Consider the following 21,887-nt stretch of genomic DNA (forward strand, 5'->3'; position numbering starts at 1 on the left):
AGCCGGCTCAGGTCTGCTCTGGGAGTCTGCTGGCTGTTTGGCATCTGCTGTCCTGCAGACTGGCTGGCTGTAGGTGTTTGTTAGAGGTCAGTTCAATGTCCCTTTCCTTACCCAAAGTGTGACTTGGAGACTCAGACAAGGAGTTATGAAGGGCTGCCTGCAGGAGGCAGCTGAGGAATGAGCAGGTGGGTGGGGGTGGGGTGCAGGGAAAGGGCTTCTCACCTGTGTTCCTGTTGGTGGCCGGGGATCTGGTTGCCTTGGAGAGGCCGCCCTCTGCTTGGGGCTGTGCAGTGGACACTGAGGGGTACTGTGCCTTTGGAGACTCTGAAATCCAAGGAACAGTGCAGGTGAGGGTGAGGGCAGAGGGCATGGATGTACCAGAGGCTGGGTTGTGGACAGGTAGGTGGGGGGCACAGGGAGCCAGGCAGGCAGAAGGGAGGGGCCACAGCATGGGGTGGGAGCTTGGCTGTGGGAAGCCCACTCGACAGCCACCCTTGCTGGGCAAGCTGCCTCCGTGCATACTGGGGGAAAGGTCTGGAAGGAAAGGGATCTGAATGTTGGGAGATGGGGCTGCAGAGAGAGGGAGCGGAGGGGCTGAGGGAGAGGGAAGGGGAGGTCCAGTGGGGTGGATACAGGGTAAGGGGGGAAGGATGTACCCCGAGGGGAGAGGTGGGGGTTGCCTCACAGCCCAGCCCTTGCTTCTGTCTTTGTGGTCGGGCCCTGAGTGGAAGGTGCTGGGGTTCCTGGGGGACCCTTCTAGGTGATCTCTGGTGCTACCTACCTGGCCAGTGGAAGGTCTTCTCCTTGTTTGTATTGCTGGGGGTGTGCTTGACGGTGCATTTGTACTCGCCTTGGTGCCGCTGGGAGAGGGGTGGGGTGACAAGTTGGCTGCTTGTCGTGTAGCTGCCCTGTGTGTCTGTCTCAGGGAACATAATCTGGTTCTGGATCTGTGTCCCCAGGTGCCAAGTGACAGTCACGGACTTTGGGTTGTACCCAGTTATCAAGCATGCCAGGACCACAGGGCTGTTATCCTTTGGGAGTTCGCACGCTGATGTGATGAACACGTCCGGAGCCTTGGTGGACGCTGGAAGACAGACACAGTGGGAGTCTGAGGCTGGAGGCTCTGAGGACAAGGGGCAGGGCAGGGCAGAGGTCCCTGGCAGCAGAATGATAGGGGAGCCAAGGAGAAGGGGTCCAGGAGGAGTTCCCAGGTTGAGCAGGGCTGGCCAGATGGCCTGTGCACGTGAATGTCCCGACTGCCGCTCCTATCAGCATAACTGAGTGGGACCCGTGGCTTTGAGGACGCTAGGCTGCTGTTGCTGAGAGCCCTTGGAAGGGAGAGGTCTTCCTTCCAGAGGCTTTGGTACCCCTCTGGGCATTCCTGGGACCTCCACCTTCCCTGCTACCCCTAGTCTCTCTGGGAACCACTTCCCTTGGGCCCCTGAGGGGAGGAGGGGCCCTCAAGCCTGGGTGTAATGGGCCTAGGGCTGTGTGGCCCCCCTGCCCAGGCCTCCAGCCGTGGGTCCTCAGCTGACCCGCAGGGGCCATGGGGTCCCTGTGGAGGGCCATGCGTCTGGTCCTCTGAGTGGCTCCAGAGGAGCTGGTGGGATTGGATCCTTCTCTCCCTAATACCTGGCCCCAGGGGCTCTGCTGCCTGGGACAAACCCATGAGCTGGCCTGGCCCCTTGTAAGGGGTGTTATTCATGGACAGCAGGCTGTAGGGTGGCAGGTCCCAGAATGTGTGGCTGCCTGCTGGGCTTGGCTCTCAGCCTCACTTTCCTGGAGACCTGGGTACCCAGGGCAGCTGAGCAAGTGCAGAGTTCTTGCCTGGGTCCCTGGTGGCCCCAGGTGCTCCGTCTTAGTCTAATCTTCTACTCACCCCCTGCCTCCACCCATGTCTTCCCACCACCACACTGACTGTCGCTGCTCAGGTGGGGCCAGTTGTTCCCGTTCTTCAGCCTGGTACACAAGGTCATCCGGTGTGGCGGTGGCCCCATCCTCCTTCCCTTCTCCCTTGGGGCAGAACCTGCCGCCCTGCTTTCCCAAACACTGGATGACCCTCCTCTTTTCCCCATTTACATCCTTTTTCCTGGGATTTTCTGAGCAGGATTGTCAACCCGTTATCAACCCTCCACATCCTAGGCAGTATTCATGGCCCACCTCAGAGTCTTCCACCTGAACAGAATCTTCCACCTCTGGGGCCTTACCAGAGGCATCTTTAATATTCACATTTCTAGCAACATTCTGTTTATGACAATTTATGTATTCTCTAAGATGACAGACGTTTTCTCTATAGCTCTCCTCTTTCTTTCTGAGCCCCCACCAGGATCACCTTTAATGTCCAAATTTCTACCAGTAGTCTTCAAGGAAACCTAGACCTTTTCTAACATGCACCTCAAAACTCCCTTCCTAATTCCCTTCCTTGAGCCACCTCTTGGACCTCTCTGTGCTATTTTCACTTTTCCCTGAGGTTCTGGGATGTCAGCCCTGCCAGGCCTCCCTCTACAGCACCACTGGTGAGACACTAGGGATGGGTCTTGTTTTGGGTTGAGTTGTGTCTTCAAATAAATGGACGTGTTGAAGCTTTGACCTGTAGGGCCTCAGAATGTGCCCTTCTTTGGAAGTAGACTTTTGCAGATGCTGTCAAGTTAAGATGAGGTCACACTGGAGGTGGGTGAGCCTCTGATCCAATATGGCTGGTGTCCTTATGCAAAGGGGAAATTTAGACAGACATGCACACAGGCAGAATGCCAAATGAAGGTAAAGGTGGAGATGGAGGAGCTGTTTCCAAAAGCCAAGGAACACCAAAGTTTCCCAGCTAACCAACATAATTCAGGACAGAAGCCTGGAACAGATTCTCCCTGCCAACCCAGAGGAACCAACCCTGCCCACAGCTTGATCTCAGACACCTGGCCTCCAGAAATGAGAGAGAATACATTTCTGTTGTTTCAGCCATGCAGTTGTGGTACTTTGTTACAATAGCTCATAAGAAACTAAAACAGATTTGGCTTTAGAAGTGGGGTGCTGATTTAATCGATACTTAAAACTGTGGAAATAAATTTGGGATAGGGTAATGTGTAGAGGTGAGAAGAGTTTTGAGGTGCATGTTAGAAAAAGCCTAGGTTTCCTTGAAGACTATTGGTAGAGATTTGGACATTAAAGGTGATCCTGGTAGGGGCTCAGAAAGAAAGAGGAGAGCTATAGAGAAAACGTCTGTCATCTTAGAGAATACATAAATTGTCACAAACAGAATGTTGCTAGAAACGTGAATGTTAAAGATGCCTCTGGTGGTAAGGCAACATGTTATTGAAAATTGGAGGAAAGGTGACCTTTGTTATAGTGGCAAAGGACTTTGCTGAATCACATTCTTTTTATGGTAAGTAGGACTTACAAGTGATGAACTTGGATGTTTAGCTGAGGATATTTCTAAGAAAAGTGTTGAAGGCACAACCTGATTTCTCCCAACTGCTTATAGTAAAATGTGAGAGGAGAGAGATCAGTTGAAGAAGAAAGTGTTCAGGAAACAGGACCCACAACTTGAACAGCTGGTAAATTCTCAGCCTGTCCAATTGTGTGCTCTGGAAACAAGGCCAAGGATGTGTCTGGGCAATAATTTGTTAAAGAGATTGGAATCATGACTTATGGATCCAATCAAACATCTCAGCAGAAACCAGGAGTAGAGATGAGGTTATTGAGGATATAACTGTGCAGGGCTCTCTTGTCTGATGACTCGAACCCCCATGAATTTCATGGGAAGCTGACAAGGATTTTGTGAATTATAAAACAGCAGAAACAATGCCAGGTTGGATGGAAGGGGAAGGAGACCAGACACAATGAAGGAAGGGTGACTTTGAGATCAGAGCCAAGGATGAGGAGGCTGTGGGGGCTCTGACCACCACGGGCCAAGAGCATGGGGTCACCCCAGTGGACCTGGAAGATGGAGCATTGACCCAGGAGGATGAGCCTTGAGTCTTAAATCTAATGCAGTTTTCCCTGCTGGGTTTTGGGCTTGCTTGGGACCCATGGCTCATTACTCCCTTTTGATGTATACCTTTCAGAATGGGAATGTCTATCCTATGCCTGTCCCATCATTGCATGTTGGAAGCAGGTAGCTTCTTGTCCATTACAAAGGTCCACAGATGGAGAGGAATTTCACCCCAGAATGAATCTCACCCTGGGTTTCTCCCACACTTGATGCAGGTGATATTTAGCTGAGATTGTGGACTAAGAGTTGGTGCTGGAAGGGGTTAGCCATCTTGGAGATGCTGCTATGGGATGCAGGAGTTTTACATGTGAGAAGGACATGATTATGAGGGGAGCAGAGGCAAAGTGTCATGGGTTAAAGTGTGTTCCCCTATAAATTCATGTGTTGAAGTCCTAACCCCCAGGACCTCAGAATGTGACCTTGTTTGGAAACAGTCTTTGCAAGTGCAATCAAGTTCAGATGAGGTCACCCTGGAGTAGGGCGAGCCTCTGATCTGATATGACTGCTGTCCTCATCAAAAGGGGGAATCTGGGCACAGATAGCACGTGGGGAGAACGCCCTGTGAAGATGGCGCTGCTTCCACAAGCCAGGAGCAGCAGGGCCGGCAACGCCCAGCAGCCAGGAGAGAGCCTGGGACAGAGTCTTCGGTGACACAGAGGAGTCAGCCTCACCGAGGCCTCCATCCCAGATGCCCAGCCTCCAGAACCAAGACAGAATAAACTTCTGTTGTTTAAGCCACACAGTCTGGGGTGCCGTGTTGCCAGGGCCACAGCTAATGGATATGGGTGGTGTTCTGAGCTGCCAGCCCCACGGCCTGCACGAGGCCTCCCTGCCCGAGCCCAGCGCAGTCTCTCTGGCCCCCTGGGTGTGCCATGGGCAGTGTGGGATCCCTCACTCTGTCCTCCCCCAGCATGGGAGGTTGAGCCCATGGTAAGCTATATGGGGTGAAGCTGGAGCCGGAGGCTAGGAGCCAACTGGGAGCCCACGGCCGGAGGATGGATTTCCCCAGGGACCCACATGTGCATCTCCACCTGCCTCCTGTACATTCTCTCTGAGGGCAGGGCTGGTGCCAACTCGGGGATCCAGCAGGGTCACAAGGGCGAGCCAGGTCCTTGTGGAGAGCACAGTGAGAGGGACACAAGTTGTACCCAGCAGCCCCCAGATGCCCGTGACAGCTGGCTCAGAGCAAGTGCCAGGCTGCTCCTCAGAACCTGAAATGGCCTCCTTCTGGGCCCCCAGCTTTTGAGCCCTCCCAAGACGCCATCCTGGATGCTTCCTCCAGTACAATTCTATGGCCTTGGGGTCTGCCCAGTCCTCCAGCCTGGTCCTCTCCCCTCAACCACCTGACTCCAGCCTGGTCTCACAACCACTGCTGTCCTTGACTTTGCCATGGACTGTGGGTCACCTCTGGCTGACTGCACCATGGCCAAGTGAGCCTCCTGGCATGAGCCCCCAACTTCTGCTTGGCTGCCATCTCTGAAAAAGTCCCCTGTTCTTTGATCCTGCTCCTACCAACCTGGGGAGTCATTTTTTGGCACTGCCCAAAGCCTGACCACCACCTGCCCATCTTCAGGGTGATGGTGGAGACTTACCCTCCCCACCTTGTATTCCCTAATGGTTCCTAAGGACCACACGGTCATGCCCCCCAGTCCTCACCCACAAGGGGATAACATTGGGAGCCTGAGCATCTGGGAAATGATGAGGCCCTCGTGATGGGCTTAGCGCCCGTATGAAAGAGACCCCGAGAGCTCTTTAACCCACTTCTGCCGCGTGAGGATGCAGTGAGAAGGTGCGTCTCTGAGCCGGGAACTGGCCTTCACTAGACGCTGAAGTTGCTGGCGCCTTGATCTTAGACTTCCAGCCTCAAGAGCTGTGGGAGGCAAATGTCTATTGCTCAAGCTTCCCAGCTGATAGTGTTTTGTGATAGTCGCCCAATTGGAGTAAGACACTACTTCACCCAAAATTTTTGCTCCAACTTCCACACCCCTGCCACAGGCGTGGCTGCAGCCAACCCACCCCTGTGCTTCTGTGGGGTGCAAGAGGCCCCCACACTGTGCAGACAGGGCCACCTGCTCTCGAGGGCTCAGCCCATGCCTCCTGGATCCCAGTGGTGTGCACCAGACATCACGAAGGTTTGGGGCAAGGCCAAGACCCATCTGGGCTTGCTAGGAACGGCGGCAAGGTGACCCGGGCAGTTGTAGGCTCGTGGAGCACACACAGAGGCCGCAGAGGCCTGAGCCCCAGTCTCCCAATTCAGGCTGTGCTTGGGGGACCAGGCCTGGAGTCCTCTCCTGCTCAGTTGCCCTCCTTCCATCAGGCTGGGCATGCCCCGAGTCTAAGTCTGGCCCACCTGCTCCTGCGGCCCCTTTCCTGGGCACATGGCTTTCCTCGAAACCCCCTGCGCTGACCCAGCGCTCTTTTCCACAGCTGCCTTTGAGATGCCCATGAAGCATGAAAGTTTTGAAAAAGAAACAAAAACCCTCACGAGAAAGCAGTTTCATGGATAAAATGTGCATATTTATTTCAGGGCAACAAGCGTATACACAGCAAAGCGATGTGGAGTGGAGCCCCCGTCGTGGTCCGCACACCAGCCCGCCCCTGCCTCTCTAGAAGGAAGCCTGTGTTAGAGCACATAGCTGGAGGCCGGGCAGGGAAGAGAAACACGCGCCAACAGGCCACACAGGCCGGGACCCCAGACCCGGAGGCAGCGCCCCTTTGAGTTCCTGTCTCTGGTCTCCGATGTTCTTCTGTTGGGATCATTTCACCTGCGGGCAACAGAGACAGGGTGAAGTGCTTTCCCCATGGTTGGGAAGGGAGCTGGGGCAGAGGTGACCCAGCAGGGTGGTATGGGGGCCTCCGGGGTAGACGTCCAGCCCAGGCTGCTCCCCGGGCTCCATGCTCCCCGGGTCCCACACTCCCCCTGTGCCCTCATCCCTGTGCCACAGCCGTGCTACCTTGAACAAGGTGACGGTGGTACTGTAGAAGAGGCTCAAGAGGAAGAGAACGATGAAGGTGGAGGCAGTGGCCCACAGGTTCTCAAAGCCCTCCTCGTCAGCACTCACCTCCCCCTCTGCAGGAGACACAGCACAGGGAAATAGGGTCAGGCTGGGGTGGCACCCAGCAAAGCCTGCCCCTGGGGCCCATCCTCTAAGCCTACCCTTGGCGCCTAGGCTGTGCTGCACCCGGGGCGGGGGCGGGGAGAGCAAGTGCAGGGGGGCTGGGGCACTGTTCAGGGCCTGGGCTGGGTCCCTGAAAGCCTGATGCAGCAGGGGCACAGGCCGAGGCTGGGCAGGGCTGGGACCCTGAGGTCTCTTCCCAGGAGCCCTGGGGTGGTGGAGAGAGCGTGGGGGATGCAGCACACAGACACAGGCAGGGGCCGGAGGTTGGGGCCCTAGCGGAGCAGCGGCCAGCATGTCCTCACTCTCCTGGAGGGGGAAGCAGGGGGTGTGGCCCTGCCCTTGTGCTGTGGGGGTGGGCAGGTGGGAGGACTAAGCTGGGGGGTGCCCGATCTTCACCCCGTCACCAAGGCCCTGACTCTCCAGCTCCCTTTTGGAGCAGAGTCTGCGTGGGGACATCCTGGCGGACTTGTCCTACCCTGCCAGGACCCAGGGGGCAGACGGAGACCTGAGCTCCACAGTGGAATGAGGACATTCAGGGGGCTGCATCCCCTGCACAGATGGGCCCCTGGAGACACCTGGAGCCCAGGACCCCAAAGGGCCAAGAGTGTGGTGGGGACTCCCCAGTTAGGGACAGCACTGTGTTTGGGTGTGGAGACCTCACTTGGGCCCTGCCTTCCCCTGCTTGGGCTCAGTCCTTCCTGGGCTGCTGCTGTCTGACCTCGCCTGCTCCCTGCTGTGGGCTGGGGAGCAGGTGGTCTTTGCAGGGGCAGACTTGCTCCAGCTCATCTCCTGAGGCCTCCTGTAAGAGGAGCAGCCGCCAGAGCAGCCACCCTGCCCTCTGGGCCCATGCTTAGTCACTGCCTGCCCTCAGCACATGGCACAGGCCCTGGTTCTGCTCACCGGTGGGTGTGGGGGCTATCTACTGCCTTCATCAAGAGCCTGGCCTCAGCAGGGTTCACATGCTATCCCTGGGGCCGCTGCTTCCCAGGTAGGGTCCAAGCTGGGTGCCATGGCAGCACCTCCAAGCAGAGACAGAAGGACAAGCAGAGCCTGGGCCCAAAGCCCCGGGGCCAGCATAGCACAGAGAGCAAACTGCTGCAGGGACAGAGTGTATGACAGGGCACCGGGAGAATGCGGGTGGGGGCTGGCCAGCATGTGCACATGTTGTATCTGTGGGTGTGTGCATGTCTGTGTGCACGTGTCTGTCTGTTGTGTGCCTGTGGGTAGACATGTGTGTGTCCACGTGTTAGTGTATGCACGTGCTCCTGCGTGTCTGTGTCGGTGTGTCTGTGTGTGTGCACGTGTCCATGTACTTGTGTCTGTGTGTGTGTGCATGCACCTGTGTGTTTGTGGATATGTGTCTGTGTGTGTATGCCTCTGTGCTAGTGTGTCTGTGTGCACGTCCTGCACATGTATATGTCCATGTGTGCATACGTCCATGTGTCCATGTGTGTGTGCCTGTAGTTAGTGTTCTCTTTGTGTGCCTGTGCGTGGTTGTACATGTGTGTCCACGTATGTTTGTGTATGCGTGTGTCCATGTCTGTGTATGTGTGTGCCCATGGGTTAGCACATCTCTGTGTGTCCATGTGTCTGTGTGTATCCGTGTCTGTCCATGTGTGTCCACACATGCCTGTGTGCTGCCTGTATACGTGTGGCCTTGCTTTCAGCTTTCTTCCTGGAAGCAGTAGGAGGAATGGCAAGTCTGAGGTCAGCCTGCCGTGAGCAGCTGCAGGGAGTCCAGGGGTTTCTAGAAGCCACTGTGGCACGCAGGTGGGTGAGGCAGGGGTGGAGGCTGTGGAGGAAGGTGGTGTGTAGGGTAGGTGAGGGAGGGGTGGAGGCTGTGGAGGAAGGTGGTGTGTAGGGAAGGCGCAGAGTGGGTGCAGCACAGCCACCGCCCCAGCAGGCTAGAGCATTGTGCACTCAGGACCAGTATCTTTTGAATGGATCTTTTTATTTCTAGTTTTATAAGATGCAACATCTCACCCCGTTGACACGGTTAGTTTGCGCGCAACACAGAGCGGCCGGCCGCCCTGAGCCTGTGGGCAGGCCAGCAGGGTCAGTAGCAGGTGCCAGCTGTGTCGGACATGACGAGGGACACGTTGTACAGGGTGGGTTTACCGGTGGACTTGTCCACGGTCCTCTCGGTGACCCTGTTAGGCAGGGCCTCGTGGGCCACGACGCAGGTGTAGGTCTCCCCCGTGTTCCAGTCCTCTTCAGACACGGTCAGGATGCTGTGGGCGAAGTACCGGCCTGGGGCCTGGGGCTCAGGCATTGGGGCACTGGTCACATACTTCTCCGGGGACAAAGGCTGCCCCCTCTGCATCCACTGCACGAAGATGTCCGCGGGAGAGAAGCCCGTCACCAGGCAGGTGATGGTGGCCGACTCCCGCAGGTTCAGCTGCTCCCGGGCTGGTGGCAGCAAGTAGACATCGGGCCTGTGCATGGGCACCCCTGTGAGAAGAGATGGTGGTGAGGGCGGGGCAGTGAGGGGACCGGCCTGTGGGTTGGGGGCAAGTCCCCTTTTCCCCAGTTGCCCAGACAACGGGGGAGTGAGGGGTGCTCTCCACCACGCCCCAGAGGCCCAGGGAGGGTCCCAGGGAGTGCAGGAAGAGGGGCAAGAGTGGGGCCTACCCTTGGGCCTGGAGATGGTCTGCTTCAGCGGCGAGGGCAGGTCCGTGTGGGTCACGGTGCACCTGAACCACTCCCCGGAGTTCCAGTCGTCCTCGCAGATGCTGGCCTCACCCACGGCGCTGAAGGTGCCATTGGGGTGGCTCTCGGAGATGTTGGTGTGGGTTTTCAGAGCTTCGCCATTCTGGCGGGTCCAGGAGATGGTCACACTGTCGTAGGTGGCCAGGTCTGTGACCAGGCAGGTCAACTTGGTGGACTTGGTGAGGAAGATGCTGGCAAAGGATGGGGGGATGGCGAAGACCCGGATGGCTATGTCTGGATCTGAAGTCAAGAGAAGGGAGTCAGAGGTGGGGCAGGTGTGGATGCGGGCGGAGGCGTGGTTCCCACCCAGAGAGTAGCAACAGCCTCTGCCGAACCCCTGCCCTTGGCCGCTCTGGGAAGCCAAGGCTCAGGGAGCAGATGGCTGCATCTGGGTGGTGAATGCCAGACCCAGGTGGACCCCTGTGTGTCGGTGGGTGCCGCCCTCGGGGACAGGTCACTCACTGGGGCCACACACGGAGGACACGTTCTTCTGGAAGGTCAGGCCCCTGTGATCCACGCGGCAGGTGAACACGCTCTGGCTGAGCCAGTCTCTCTCGCTGACGGTCAGTGTGCTGGTCACCTTGAAGGTCGTGGGCCCAGACTCTTTGGCTTCAGCCTCCACCTGGTCCGTGGTGATGCCAGACCCCACCTGCTTCCCCTCGCGCAGCCAGGACACCTCAATCTGCCGGGGGCTGAAACCTGTGGCCTGGCAGATGAGCTTGGACTCGCGGGGGTTGCCGACGAAGCCGTCTCGGGGTGGGATGAAGACACTCACGTTGGGAGGCTGCTCGGCAACCACTGCAGTGAGGGACACGCATCAGCCCGGTGCCCGCCACTCCCGCCCCCTTTGGCTCCCTCTCTGCCCCTGGTGGGTGGACCCCGCCCTCACCTGGAAGAGGCACGTTCTGTTCTTTGTTGCCATTGGGGTGCTGGACTTTGCATACCACGTGTTCGTCTGTGCCCTGCATGACGTCCGTGGAAGCCAGCAGCACCTGCGAGGTGGCCACGTACTTGTCCCCTCTCAGGACTGATGGGAAGCCCCAGACGCCTTTACTGATGTCAGAGTTGTTCTTGAATTTCCAGGAGAAAGTGATGGAGTCGGGAAGGAAGTCCTGTGCGAGGCAGCCAACGGCCACTTTGTTCGTATCCAACAGGGCATTCTCACAGGAGACGAGGGGGAAAAGGGTTGGGGCGGATGCACTCCCTGAGGACCCGCAGGACAAAAGAGAAAGGGAGGGGTGAGGAGCTGCCTCCTTGTGCCTTGCCTGTCGGGGCTGAGTGGCGTTCTGAGTGGCCCTCTCTACTTGTGTCCCACTGTGGCTGCCCCACCAAAGCCAAGGCCACCTGCAGGCCTCCAAAGCCCAGATTATCATGGCTAACGGGTGGTGGGGCCGTGGCGAGGCCTCGGGTCTTTGTCCAAGGCTGTCGGGGCTGCAGGCCTCAGCCGGTCCTGCTGCAGGGCCCAGCGCTGAACACCTGGGCAGACCTGGGGGCTCCTGGAGCAGGTGGAGCCGCCCCTGCCACCATTCAGTTGGCTGCCCTGCTGCACTCTGAGGCCTGCCTGCCCCTGGCTCCCTGCTCAGAATGGCTGAGGGCTCAGGTTTGGGTGGACCAGGCCTGCTTTCCCCTGAGGCAGCAGCAGGTAGGTGCTGCACACACTCAGCTCCCAGCACATGCAGCTGGAGGGCCCAGGTTGCATACCTGAATGGGAAGCCTGGAGCCACATACCCAGCAGGCAGCCAATAGAGAGCTTGGTCCCTCCAACCCAGCTTATGCTGCCCCCATCTCAGCCACCCTCCAGCTACCCTGAAGTCTCCCCAGGCAGACAACCCAGACCTGGGAGTGAGTATAGGGATGGTGGATGTGATGGGGAATGCAGTGTACACTCAGCTGAGGCTATCCATCTGTGTCCGACAAGATCATGAAGACTGGCCCAGTGCCATGTCTTCCAGTTCATCCCAGCCCAGGCTGGCTCAATCCAGCTCAGCCAAGCCCAGCTCAGCAAAGCCAAGCTCAGCTCAACCCAACTCAGATGAGCTCAGACCAGCTCAGCCCAGCCTAGCTGAGCTCAGACCACCTAAGACCATCTCAGCTCAGCCCAGCTAAGCCCAGTATAGCCTAGACCAGTTAAGCACAGTTCGACACAGCCCAGCTCAGCACAGTTCAACCCAGCTCAGCCCAGCTCAGCACAGCCCAGCTCAGCCCAACCCAGCCCAGCCCAGCTCGCTCAACCCAGCTCGGCTCAGCACAGCGTAGCTTAGCCCAGCCCAGCCCAGCTCAACCTAGCCTGGCTCAGCTCGGCCTAGCCCAGCCCGGCTCGGCTCGGCTCAACCCAACTGAGCTCAGCCCAGGTCAACCTGGCTCAACTCAGCCCAGTCCAGCTCCACTCAACCCAGCACAGCTCAGCCCAGCTCAGTCCAGCCCAGCCCGGACCAACTCAGCTCAGCCCAGCTCAGTTCAGCTCAGCCCAGCCCAGCCTAACTTGGCCCAACCCAGCTCAGCTCAGCCCAGCTCAGTTCAGCTCAGCTCAGCTCATCGCAGCCCAGCCCAGCCCGGTTCAGCTCAACCCAGCTCGGCTCAGCCCAGGTCAGCCTGGTTCAACTCAGCCCAGTCCAGCCCAGCTCAACCCAGCTCTGTTCAACCCAGCCCAGTTCAGCCCAGCTCATCCCAGCTCAGCCTAGTTTGGCTCAACCCAGCTCAGTTCAGCCCAGCCTGGACCAATTCAGCTCAGCCCAGCTCAGCCCAGCCCAGCCCAGCACAGCTCAGTCCAGTTCAGCCCAGCACAGCCCAGTTTAGCTCAGCTCAGCTCAGCTCAGCCCAGGTCAGCCCAGCACAGCCCAGCCCAACCCAGCTCAGCTCAGCTCAGCTCAGCTCAACCCAACCCAGCCTAGCTCAGCTCACCTCAGCTCAGCTCAGCCCAGCCCAGCCCAGTTCAGCCCAGCCCAGTTCAGCTCAGCCCAGCTCAGCTCAGCCCAGTTCAGTTCAGCTCAGCTCAGCCCAGCCCAGCCCAGCCCAGCCCAGCCTAGCCCAGCCCAGCCCAGCCCAGCCCAGCCCAGCCCAGCTCAGCCCAGCCCAGCTCAGCTCAGCTCAGCCCAGTTCAGCTCAGCCCAGTTCAGCTCAGCTCAGCCCAGCTCAGCTCAGCCCAGTTCAGCTCAGCTCAGCCCAGCCCAGCCCCACTCAGCCCAGCCCAGCCCCACTCAGCCCAGCCCAGCCTAGCCCCACTCAGCCCAGCTCAGCCTAGCTCAGCTCACCTCAGCTCAGCTCAGCCCAGCCCAGCCCAGTTCAGCTCAGCCCAGCTCAGCCCAGCCCAGCCCAGCCCAGCCCAGCCCCGCTCAGCCCAGCCCAGCTCCGCTCAGCCCAGCTCAGCCCAGCTCAGCTCAGCCCAGCTCAGCTCAGCCCAGCTCAGCTCAGCCCAGCTCAGCCCAGCTCAGCTCAGCTCAGCCCAGCCCAGCCCAGCCCAGCCCAGCCCAGCCCAGCCCAGCCCAGCCCAGGTCAGCTCAGCCCAGCTCAGCTCAGCCCAGCCCAGCCCAGCCCAGCTCAGCTCAGCCCAGCCCAGCCCAGCCCAGCCCAGCCCAGCCCAGCCCAGCTCGACTCAGCCCAGCTCAGCCCAGCTCAGCCCAGCTCAGCTTAGCCCAGCTCAGTTCAGCCGGGCACAACCTGGCTCAGCCCAGCCCATCCCAGCTCAGCATAGCCCAGCCCAGCTCAGCTCAGCTCAGCCCAGCCCAGCCCAGCCCAGCTCAACCCAGCGCAGCCCAGCCCAGCTCAACCTGGCCCAGCCTGGTCCAGGTCAGCCCAGCCCGTACCGCCCAGCCCAGCTCATCCTGGTTCAGCTCAGCTTGACCCAGCTCAGCCCAGGTCCGCTCAGCCCAGCCCAGCCCATCCCAGCTCAGCCCAGCACATCCCACTTCAGCTCAGTTCAGCTCAGCCTAGGTCAGTTCAGTTGAGGTCAGCTCAACTCAGCCCAATCCAACCTGACTGACGCCAGTGAAGCCCAGCTCACCCTAGCTCAGCCCAGCCCAGGTTATCTCAGCCCAGCTCATCCCTGCCCAGGTTAGCTCAGCCCAGCTAAGCTCAACTCGGCTCAGCTCAGCCTAGCTTGGCTCAGCCCAACACAGCACGCTCAATCCAGTTCAGCTCGGCTCAGCCCGGTTCAGCTCAGCTCGGCCCAGCTCAGCCCGGCCCAGCTCAGCTCCGCTCAGCTCATCTCAGCTCAGCTCATCTCAGCTCAGCTCAGCTTAGCCTAGCCTTGCTCAACTCAGCTCAGCTCAGCCCAGCTCAGCCCAACCCAGCCCAGCAAAGCATAGCTCAGCCCAGGTCAGCCCAGCATAGCTTAGCTCTTAGTTCTCTAGCAGGCTTAGCTCTGCTCAGCTCAGCCCACCTCAGCCCAGCCCTGGTTAGCTCAGCCCAGCTAAACTCAGCTCAGCTGAGCTCTCATGAGCTCAGCCCAGCTTGGGTCAGCCCAACACAGCCTGCTCAGCCCAGCCCAACCTAGCTCAGCTCAGCTCAGCTCAGCCCAGCCCAGGTTAGCTCAGCCCCAGCCCGGGTTAGCTCAGCCCCAGTCCAGGTTAGCTCAGCCCAGCTCAGCCCCTGCCCCGGTTAGCTCAGCCCAGCTAAGCTCAACTCAGCTCAGCTCAGCCCAGCCCAGCCCAGCCCAGCCCAGCTCAGCCTAGTCTTGCTCAGCCTAGTCTTGCTCAGCTCAGCCCAGCTCAGCCCAGCTCAGCCCAGCCTAGCCCAGCCTAGCCCAACACAGCCCAGCCCAGCCCAGCCCAGCCCAGCAAAGCATAACTCAGCCCAGGTCAGCCCAGCATAGCATAGCTCAGCCCAGCTCAGCACAGCTCTGCCCTGCCCGGCTCAGCCCAGCTTAGTGCAGCCCAGCCCAGCTCAGCTCAGCTAGTGCAACTTAGCCCAGCTCAGCTCAGCTCAGCCCAGTTCAGCCTTGTTTAGTCTAGGTCAGCTTAGGTCAGTTTTGCCCATCCAAGGCCATTTCTGAAAGCTGGATGGAGTTGTCATGGCTGGAAACAGTCAGCCCACCAGACCTGCTTTTCTCAGCTAAAGCCGTCTCATTGCCAGGTTCCTGCACAGCCAGGCCGGCTTTCATCGTTTGTCTCCCTCTACTTGATACCCCAGTTTCCTGCAGTCCTGCCCTAGCACCATCTGGGTTTTGGTTCCAAAGCAGTACCAGTCATTACCACCCCCTACTACCGGGGTGGAATATTTCTTTGCTGCTTTAAAGTTATTAGAACATCTTCAGAATTAGACCAAGAATTTAGGAGCCTGTACTGTGATAAAAATGAGGAGCTCCCCTTGCTCTAGAATCGGCAGCTTAGCTTCTGCACCGAGAGGAGGGTATTGAAATGCTCAAAGCCTCCACCTTCTCGGAGCATCTCCTCCCTTCTGAGTCTGAAATAAACCCCTGCCTTTAAATTCCCTCTAGATAACAGTCATCATTGGAAACAACCAAGAAATGCATTTTATCTGAATTTGCCACTTAAAATTCTGCCATTTACCGCAAATTGCTTTGGAAGGCATGGGCTACTTTCAAGGGCACGATGACCTAAGTCAATGATTTAGACAAGGGCGATGCCAGTGGGGCTGAAGCATCATGACTCATGCCATCCGCATTCAGAGGTTGCGAAAGAGCTCGGGTGACCTCTTCTTCAAATGGGCTTTAGGGAAAGTTAAATGGGAGTGACCCAGACAATGGTCACTCAAAAGACTCACACGAATGAGTCTCCTGCTCTTCATCAAGCAAAGACCAATTCCCCTTCTATTGCAAATAAGACATCAAATACAAAGGTTTAAGAGAAGCGAATGCAGCAGCGGCGGCTGCCTGTCTTACCATGTCGGGTGTGTAGTCACTGCGAGCCTTGCAAGGCTTTGGCATGGAATCATTCCTCCAAGTCCATTAACAAGGGCTGGGTCCTCAGCAGCCAGTTGGCCTGGTGGCAGAAGCCACGCATCCCAGCTCTGGGTAGTCCGGGGAGACCCAAGCCCAGCCCGGGCCTGGCAGGCAGCCTCCCAGAGCCTCCGCTAGGCCAGTCTGGCTGAAGCCGAATCGGTGATTCCGAACAGAACCCGTCCTTCTAAGGTGTCTCCACAGTCCTGTCTTCAGCACTATCTGACTGAGTTTTCTCTTAAGCCACAAACTAACATGTTTAACTGAAATAATTCAGGATAATGATGCATATTTTACCTAAAACTTATCCTAAAGTGAGTAGTTGAAAAGTGGTCTTGAAAAACAACTAAAATGAAGGCCACTCTATCAGAATATCAAAGTGTTTCTCCTTAATCACAAAGAGAAAACGAGTTAACCTAAAAAGATTGTGAACATAGTTATTATAAAAATAATGCTCTGAGGTATTGAAAACGTGTTTGAGATTAATTATCACATGAAGGGATAACAAACTAATTTTAAAAGTTTTTTGAATGCAGTCATAAACTCTCCCTAAGACTATTTAATTTCTGAAACATCTTACTTTAAAAATGAATGCAGTTTAGAAGTTGATATCCTGTTTGCACAAACTAGCAGTTGATAAGCTAAGATTGGAAATGAAATTCGGATAGTTAAAAAAAAGAGCCTTTCCAGTTTCGGTCAGCCTCGCCTTATTTTAGAAACGCAAATCGTCCAGGTGTTGTTTTGCTCAGTAGAGCACTTTCAGATCTGGGCCCAGGCGAAACCACCTCTTCACAACCAGAAGTGATAAATTTACCAGTTGTGTTTTTTTGCTTCCTAAAATAGACTCTTGCGGTGACCTGCTTCCTGCCACCTGCTGTGGGTGCCCAAGACCCCCATGCAGCCATCTTGACTCTAACTCATCATCCGCTCCCAGCTTCACTCAATTAATTAAAAAAATAAACTTGATTTATGATGCTCAAAACTCAGTCCTGTGTCAGAGCCGACAGCACTGTGCTAGTATTTCTTAGCTAAACTTACTTTGGCCCTAATTCCAGAGACACACCACTCATGGGTGTTAATCAAATGATAAGAATTTCAAATACTTGGACAGTTAAAAAAATTAATATACTTCAAAATCTTTCACATTTTTAAGTCATAATTGTCTTAACCATTTTTCTCTGGAGCCACTTCAAACATATCCTGTCTTTTAACATTTAATAAGCACGCCTCTTAAGATGAACAATCACTTTCTCTTGGAAACCAACTTCAGGGCACTGAGTTCCTGGGGCCTCCCTAAGCCCCTGTCAGGACAGCAGCCACCCTTTCTGGACTACCCGTGCCCCGACCCTGCTCTCATCAAGACCAAGGCTACGCGTCCGTCCTGGCTGGATTCACCCACTCTGACAGTTCTCTTTCCAGCCAACAGAGAATTTAAGATGCAGGTTGGCACACAGCGCACCTCATAATTCTAAAGAAAATGTTTCATGATTCGCTGTGTGTGCAGCGATCCTGCAGTCCTACAGACACCGCACCTGAGACACATTCCTCAGCCATCACTAAGACCCCTGTTTTGCTCTGGCATCTCGTCCAGATGTGGCTCCCCAAGCCCCCAGGCTCAGTTACTCCATCAGACACATCCAACCTAAGTCCCATTTTCCAAAGGCATCGGAAAATCCACAGAGGCTCCCAGATCCCCAAGGCACCCCAGTGCCCGTCCCCTCCTGGCCAGTCCGCCCAGGTCCCCTTGGAACATGTCCCGAGGACCAGCCTGCAATGCTCAGAAAACCCCACAGGCAATAGCAGAAAACAAAGGCCCTAGAGTGGCCATTCTTACCTGAGGAGACGGTGACGAGGACCCCTTGGCCCCAGGAATCCAAACCGTAGTAATCACAATGGCAGAATGTCCATCCTCACCCCACAAAAACCCTGGGCGCCCGGCTCGCGTTGTTCCCAGCCACCCAGAGACCTTCTGTCTCCAGGCGTCACATGGAAGCCGACTGTCCGTGTCCCTGTCCTGCCCTTCTCATGGAACCCTCTGCTGGCCTCCCACGTACCCCACATTCTGGCCTGACCCCTCAGAAGCCAGACCACTGTCAGCCTGGGACATCCAACTGCAAGCAGACGGCTGACAAGTCACCCCCAGGAGTCCAAACACCCCGGCGGGCACCCGTCCCAGAGCGTGGGTGCCTTGGAGCGGGACAGAGCCCTACCACACAATCGTCACCACAGCCCCTGAGAATGCTCCAAATGAAGCAGAGAGTGGTCACCCCAGACCAGCCAAAGGAACCCCCCAGCTGCCGACATCTGTGGCTGGACTTGGGGAGGAGACGCTGAGTTCCCATTCGAAGGGACCCTCTCCCTGGCTTTCTTTCCTGACGTCCAAAGTGCCTCCAGGACTCTGACCCTAAGACCCCGGCAAGCCGAGTCTCCCTAAGTGGACTCGGAGAGGGGGTGGTGAGGACTCACCTGAGGAGACAGTGACCAGAACTCCCCGGCCCCAGACATCCAATGAGTTGTCACATTGTGACAACAATGCCAGGACCTCAGGCAAGAACTGGCACCCACTAAGTCCCTGGGACCCTCTCAGATGGAGCCCGTGGAGGGCCCAGGGGTTGTTGGGCCAAGGGACCCCAGAGGCCCAGGGTGGCCCTGACCACAGAGAGACCCATGTTGCCTGGGCTCAGGAGGAGGGAGCATCTGGAGCCCTTGCCCCTTGTCTGTGTGGCCGCTGTTGCCTCAGGGCGTCCTCCTGAGCCCCCCCCGGCTGCTCCAGGGCTTTCTTGGCAGGAGACCCAGGGACACTTATTTTCCCCCAAAAATGCAGCAAAACCCCTCAGAGTTAAAGCAGGAGAGAGGTTGTGAGGACTCACCTGAGGAGACGGTGACCAGGACTCCCGGACCCCAGACATCGAACCAGTTGTCACATTGTGACAACAATGCCAGGACCCCAGGCAAGAACTGGCACCCGCTAAGTCCCTGGGACCCTCTCAGGCGGAGCCCGTGGAGGGCCCAGGGGTTGTTGGGCCAAGGGACCCCAGAGGCCCAGGGTGGCCCTGACCACAGAGAGACCCCTGCTGCCTGGGCTCAGGAGGAGGGAGCATCTGGAGCCCTTGCCCCTTGTCTGTGTGGCCGCTGTTGCCTCGGGGCATCCTCCTGAGCCCCCCGGCTGCTCCAGGGCTTTCTTGGCAGGAGACCCAGGCACACTTATTTTTCCCCCAAAATGCAGCAAAACCCCTCAGAGTTAAAGCAGGAGAGAGGTTGTGAGGACTCACCTGAGGAGACGGTGACCAGGACTCCCTGGCCCCAGTACTCAAAGTAGTCACATTGTGGGAGGCCCCATTAAGGGGTGCACAAAAACCCAACTCTCCGACTGTCCCGGGCCAGCTGTGGCAGCCAGCCCCGTGTCCCAAGGTCATTTTGTCCCCAGCACAAGCATGACTCTGCCCACCCTTTGTCCCAGGAGCAGAGTCCCGATTCCCAAAGAAAGGCCTGCTGAACGTGGCCCTGCACAGACCAAGGAGCCACTGGACATTATCTCCCAGCTCCAGGACAGAGGACACTGGACCCAGAGCAAGGAGGCAGAAAGAAAGCCATCTTACCTGAAGAGACGGTGACTCTGAGCCCTTGGCCCCAGAGATCAAAAGCATCACACAGGGACACAGTCCCTGTTCCTGCCCAGACACAAACCCGTGCCCATGCAGGACACTCGAATGGGTCACATGGCCCAAGCACAGAGCAGAGATAGCCGGCATCCCTGTCCCCAGTCACACAGATCCCCAGGCTGAGACCCAGGCCAGGAGGGGTGACGTTCCCAGGGAGATGGTGGCCAGGCTGCCCTGTGATCTGGGCCCCAGTGCTCCGGGCCCCAGTGCTCCAAGTACTTGCAGCCACGCTAAAGTATGGGCCTGGTCCCTGGCACCTGAAAAGCCAGCGCCTAGCCCCGGTCCCGGCTCTGCCCACAACTTCTCTTTCCCATCCCTGCCCTCAGCCTGCTTGCCATCTGTGGAGGGTCCCTGATGGGGCTGAAGCCCAGCGGGGTCCCTGTCTGTCCTTGGGGGCTCTAGCTGGCCCCAGGGCTAAGTGACAGCAGGGCTCTGGCATGCAGCCCATGGCAGAGATCCCAGGGATGGCAGCTGGTGTGGCCTCAGGCCAGACCCAGACCAGCTGCAGACCCCAGAGACCTGGCCTGGTGCCTGGACAGAGAAGACTGGGAGGGGGCTGCAGGGGGGCTCACCTGAGGAGACGGTGATGAGGGTGCCACGGCCCCAGAGATCCAAGTACCAGTAGCACAGCCTCTGCCCTCCTGCTTCTCCCATACAAAAACATACCCTCCGCCCTCCTGCCAACCTCCTTTGCTGAGCACCTGTCCCCAAGTCTGAGGCCAAAGCCCTTGCCTGGCCCAGTACACCTGGCTCCCCACTATCCCCAGACAGCAGACTCACCTGAGGAGACGGTGACCAGGGCGCCCTGGCCCCAGTGCTCGAAGTATTCAGCCACAGTGAGTCAGCCCTGAGCCAGGGGCTGCAGAAACCCACAGCCGGGGTCCCTGGAGAGCATGGTTTTTGCAGAGCTTCCTATCACTGTGTCCCCAGTTAGCACAGTGGTTCCCAGCTCAGCCAAAACCCTGCGGCTGGTAGGGGGCCTGCGGGGCCTGGGGCTGGTCTGGCTGCGGTCCCCAGGGCGGGTCAGGTCCAGGGGCCCCCAGCACCTTTGCCAGTGCTCTCCCTTCCGCTGTTAGCCCCAGAACATGCGGGAGACCCCAGCCCTCAACCCTGCCAGTCCCTCTTGAGTCTTGTGCCAGTCATTTGCTGCCGTTGAGAATCATTAGAGTGCTGAAGGCTGCCGAGTGTGTTTTTCCTTTTCTTATGTAAATTAGAGCAGATCTGAAGCTGGGTCTGTCACGCCACCTCTCATCCGCTTGCTTTCTGACTTGTTTTCCCAGCTGCAGAGAGGCCCGGGTGGCAGTGGCTGGGGGAGCCTCCTCGCCTGCAGGGCCACGGCCCCCCCCCAGGGCTCCTCGCTGGCCCGCAGGGGCAGGGAGCCTTTCTTGCTCTGATCCCGTCTGTGGGGCCCAGCGTGGGTTGCCTGGTTGGTTCCACCTATTCACCGACGTTCCACTGAACGGGAGGCCTCAGCGGGTGGTGGCGGGTCTCACCACAGAGCCCTAGCGTGGGCTCCCTGTGTGTCCACTAGTGTTAGGTCCCTTCCCTGCGCCTCAGCTGGTCCTCAATGAGGTCTCAGCTGTTCCCATGGCGGGTGCCAGGGAAGGTGCAAGGTGGTCTACAGGGAGCCCCTCCCCAGGCCCGCACTGGCTGCCTTCCGAGTCTGGGTGAGGGGCTTTGCAGGCACCACTGGCCAGACGCGGGCTGGGTGGGGCCCTCGGGGAGGCCGAGGCCCACGGCCAGGTGTGAGCATGGGGGTGTGCCCGGCGAGGGCCTCTGCTGGGGTGAACTGATGGGCACAGGGTGTCTGGGGGAGGGGAGTTGCCCCTGCAGGCTTGCTGGGGAGGATCTATGTCGGGGCAGAGTTCCAGGGAGAGGAATAGGCAAGGCAAAGGCTGGGAGGCTGGGACCTGTCATTGGAGGTCGCAGGTGGTTTGCTGAGGCGGGGTGGAAAGGGGGCCTGAGTGCCTTGAAGGGGCTGAAGGGTGCTGGGGGCTTGCTTAGAGGCTGCTCAAGAAGACTCCCTCAGGCACTGTGCGGGCAGGGATGAGGGGTCTGGGAGGGAAGCCTGGATGTGGGGAGAGGGTTGGGGCTCCTGTAGGGGTGTGGACAGAATGGCAGTGGTTTGTGGGGTTTCCTACAGGGGTCCAGGCAGGACGGGGGACTCTGAGGTACTGTCTGGGGCAGTGGATCTCTCTAGACATGGTTGAACAGTTGCCAGCATGGGGACGGAGTCTTAGGCTGGGAATGGTGAGATAACTTGTCTCTAGCCATGAGGGGCTGAGAACCCATTTGATTAGGGGTGGTTGGGCCCTGATGGCCAGGGAGGCACCTGTGAGGGGGCGAGGTGGGGGAGTGAGGAGGAGGGTGGTCTGGCGCTGGGGGAGTGGCTCTCTGGCCTTAGGACTTCTGGCCCTGGGGGGCGCAGGCAGGGTCAAGGGTCAAGGGAGCAGGCTGAGGGTGGGCTGTGCCTCACGCCTCCATGCCTGGGCCTCTGGATCCCTGGGCTGGGGGAG

At 58.0% G+C, this 21,887-nt stretch overlaps 3 gene segments (V, D, J or C); all 3 read right to left on the reverse strand.

Moving 5' to 3' along the window:
- LOC103229933 (immunoglobulin heavy constant gamma 1-like) overlaps positions 1–18,618 on the reverse strand; it is a 90,473-nt gene extending 71,855 nt beyond the window's left edge. The window contains 2 exon segments of the C gene segment in view: positions 18,176–18,383; positions 18,580–18,618. Of these exon segments, the coding sequence occupies positions 18,176–18,383; positions 18,580–18,618 (247 nt within the window).
- The window catches only part of LOC103229879 (immunoglobulin heavy constant alpha 2-like), a 229,682-nt gene extending 209,538 nt beyond the window's left edge, over positions 1–20,144 (reverse strand). Inside the window, 1 exon segment of the C gene segment in view lies at positions 19,944–20,144. Within this exon segment, the coding sequence occupies positions 19,944–20,025 (82 nt within the window).
- Positions 6,481–18,133, reverse strand: LOC103229874 (immunoglobulin heavy constant mu-like). The segment is given in 7 exon segments: positions 6,481–6,750; positions 6,940–7,055; positions 9,223–9,555; positions 9,736–10,053; positions 10,276–10,611; positions 10,703–11,017; positions 17,544–18,133. Coding segments are annotated over 6 exon segments (1,191 nt in total).
- Positions 20,145–21,887: the final 1,743 nt, after the last annotated feature.

The sequence above is a fragment of the Chlorocebus sabaeus genome, chromosome 24 (genome assembly GCF_047675955.1).
Source record: "Chlorocebus sabaeus isolate Y175 chromosome 24, mChlSab1.0.hap1, whole genome shotgun sequence".
NCBI lineage: Eukaryota > Metazoa > Chordata > Mammalia > Primates > Cercopithecidae > Chlorocebus > Chlorocebus sabaeus.